Here is a 2,011-nt window from a genome sequence, read left to right as displayed (position 1 = left end):
GCAGGTGCTTCCTCCCAGGGCCCTCCCAAGGGGGAACCAAACCTTCCTCCTCCTCAGGCTGCAGTGTGAGCTGAGCTCCAGCCCCAGGGCTCAGGGAGGGGCTGGGCAGTCCTTGGAAGGAAACACATTTGCATGAGCAGCCCCTCCTCTGGCAGAGGGTGGGAAGAAAAGGAGACCTGGGGCAGCCCAGGCCCACTGGTAGGGCTCAGGGGCTCTGTCCACCATGGCCTGGACTCTTCTCCTTCTCATGCTCCTCTCTCACTGCACAGGTAGGGAAAGTCCTTATAAACCGAGGCTCAGTGTCCAGCCTACACCATCCCCTGTGGCTCAGACCTACGAGAAACTTTACCCTGGGAACTGCCTTATTACCCATGATGTCTGTGTTTTCAGGTTCCCTCTCCCAGCCTGTGCTGACTCAGCCATCTTCCCATTCCGCATCTCCTGGAGCGCCAGCCAGACTCACCTGCACGCTGAGCAGTGGCTTCAGTGTTGGTGACTTCTGGATAGAGTGGTACCAACAAAAGCCAGGGAGCCCTCCCCGGTATCTGCTGTACTACCACTCAGACTCAGATAAGCACCAAGGCTCTGGAGTTCCCAGCCGCTTCTCTGGATCCAATGATGCATCAGCCAATGCAGGGATTCTGCATATCTCTGGGCTCCAGCCTGAGGACGAGGCTGACTATTACTGTTGTACATGGCATGGCAACTCTAAGACTCACACAGTGCTCCAGACCCATGAGGAAGTCAGACAAAAACCTCCCCTCTACTCTCCTGGCCTGGTGAAGTCACCCCTGCTGGTGACTCTGACCAAATCTAACTCAGGGGGTGGCATCTGTTGTCACACCAGCAGCACTGGAGCTCCCACTGACAAGCAGGTCTAACGAAGTCCTACCTTGCTCACATTTCACAGGCAGACATCCCTTGCTCAGGGGTAAAATCTCTCAGTGTTGACATAGAAGAAGGCAAGAGGGGTGGGTTGGGGTTCATCTCAGCTCAGAGTCTAGAAGTGACTCAGAGATGCTGCTGGTCTGAGAGTTTTAATATGAGCCTTGGGATACAATACAGGGATGCAGAAGGGAATTGTATTCTCCATATCAGTAATGAACCATCAGTAATTGAAAAGTCAATACATTGAAAATAGCATAAAACATGAACTACTTTAGGATAAGTATGACAAAAATTGTTGTTTTACACACTAGAAGTCATAAAATATTGCTTAGATGCAAGTCTTAAAGAAGACCTGAGTAAATGCACAGATAATCCTTTTTTTTTTTTTTTGAGATGGAGTCTCGCTGTCACCCAGGCTGGAATGCAGTGGCATGATCTTGGTTCACTGCAACCTCCACCTCCTGGGTTCCAGTGATTCTCCTGCCTCAGCATTCCGAGTAGCTGGGATTACAGGCATGTGCCACCACGTCTGGCTAATTTTGTATTTTTAGTAGACATGGGGTTTCTCCATGTTGGTCAGGCTGGTCTCGAACACCTGACCTCAGGTGATCTGCCCACCTCGGCCTCCCGAAGTGCTGGGATTACAGGCGTGAGCCAACATGCCCAGCTCAGATAACCTTTTTTTTTTTTTTTTTTTTTTTTGTGAGAAGGAGTCAGTCTGTTGCCCAGGCTGCAGTGCAGTGGCACGATCTGGGCTCACTGCAACCTCCCTCTCCCCAGTTGAAGGGATTCTCCTGCCTCAGCCTCCCGAGTAGCTGGGACTACAGGCATGTGCCACCATGCCCGGCTAATTTTTGTAATTTTTAGTAGAGACAGGGTTTCACCGTTTCTCAGTGTTCGGTCTTGATCTCCTGACCTCGTGATCCACCCTCCTCGGCCTCCCAAAGTGCTGGGATCACAGGCATGAGCCACTGCGCCCAGCTGTAAAGAGACTATTCTAACAAAACTGTCTATCACCTCCCTCCTTGCCTTAGCATGTTCCAGAGTGAGGACATATCTCTCCGACACAGGAGAATATTGGTGATCTCATCTTGGCAGGTTCTAAAACAGCTGAACACACTCA

At 51.0% G+C, this 2,011-nt stretch overlaps 1 protein-coding gene across 1 annotated transcript; it reads left to right on the top strand.

Moving 5' to 3' along the window:
- Nucleotides 1–1,665, top strand: LOC105540073 (immunoglobulin omega chain-like). The gene is made up of 2 exons (XM_011980561.1): nt 1–269; nt 391–1,665. The coding sequence occupies exons 1-2, from the start codon at nt 224–226 to the stop codon at nt 879–881; spliced, it is 537 nt and encodes a 178-aa protein (XP_011835951.1). The 5' UTR covers nt 1–223; the 3' UTR covers nt 882–1,665.
- Nucleotides 1,666–2,011: the final 346 nt, after the last annotated feature.

Source organism: Mandrillus leucophaeus, unplaced genomic scaffold (assembly GCF_000951045.1).
Source record: "Mandrillus leucophaeus isolate KB7577 unplaced genomic scaffold, Mleu.le_1.0 Scaffold2149, whole genome shotgun sequence".
Classification (NCBI taxonomy): domain Eukaryota; kingdom Metazoa; phylum Chordata; class Mammalia; order Primates; family Cercopithecidae; genus Mandrillus; species Mandrillus leucophaeus.
This window is presented reverse-complemented; position numbering and strand designations above follow the sequence as displayed.

Coding starts and splice junctions, on each gene's coding strand:
- LOC105540073 (XM_011980561.1), top strand. CDS start 224: ATGGCCTGGACTCTTCTCCTTCTCATGCTCCTCTCTCACTGCACAG. Junction 270..390: donor GCTCCTCTCTCACTGCACAG/GTAGGGAAAGTC, acceptor CTGTGTTTTCAG/GTTCCCTCTCCCAGCCTGTG.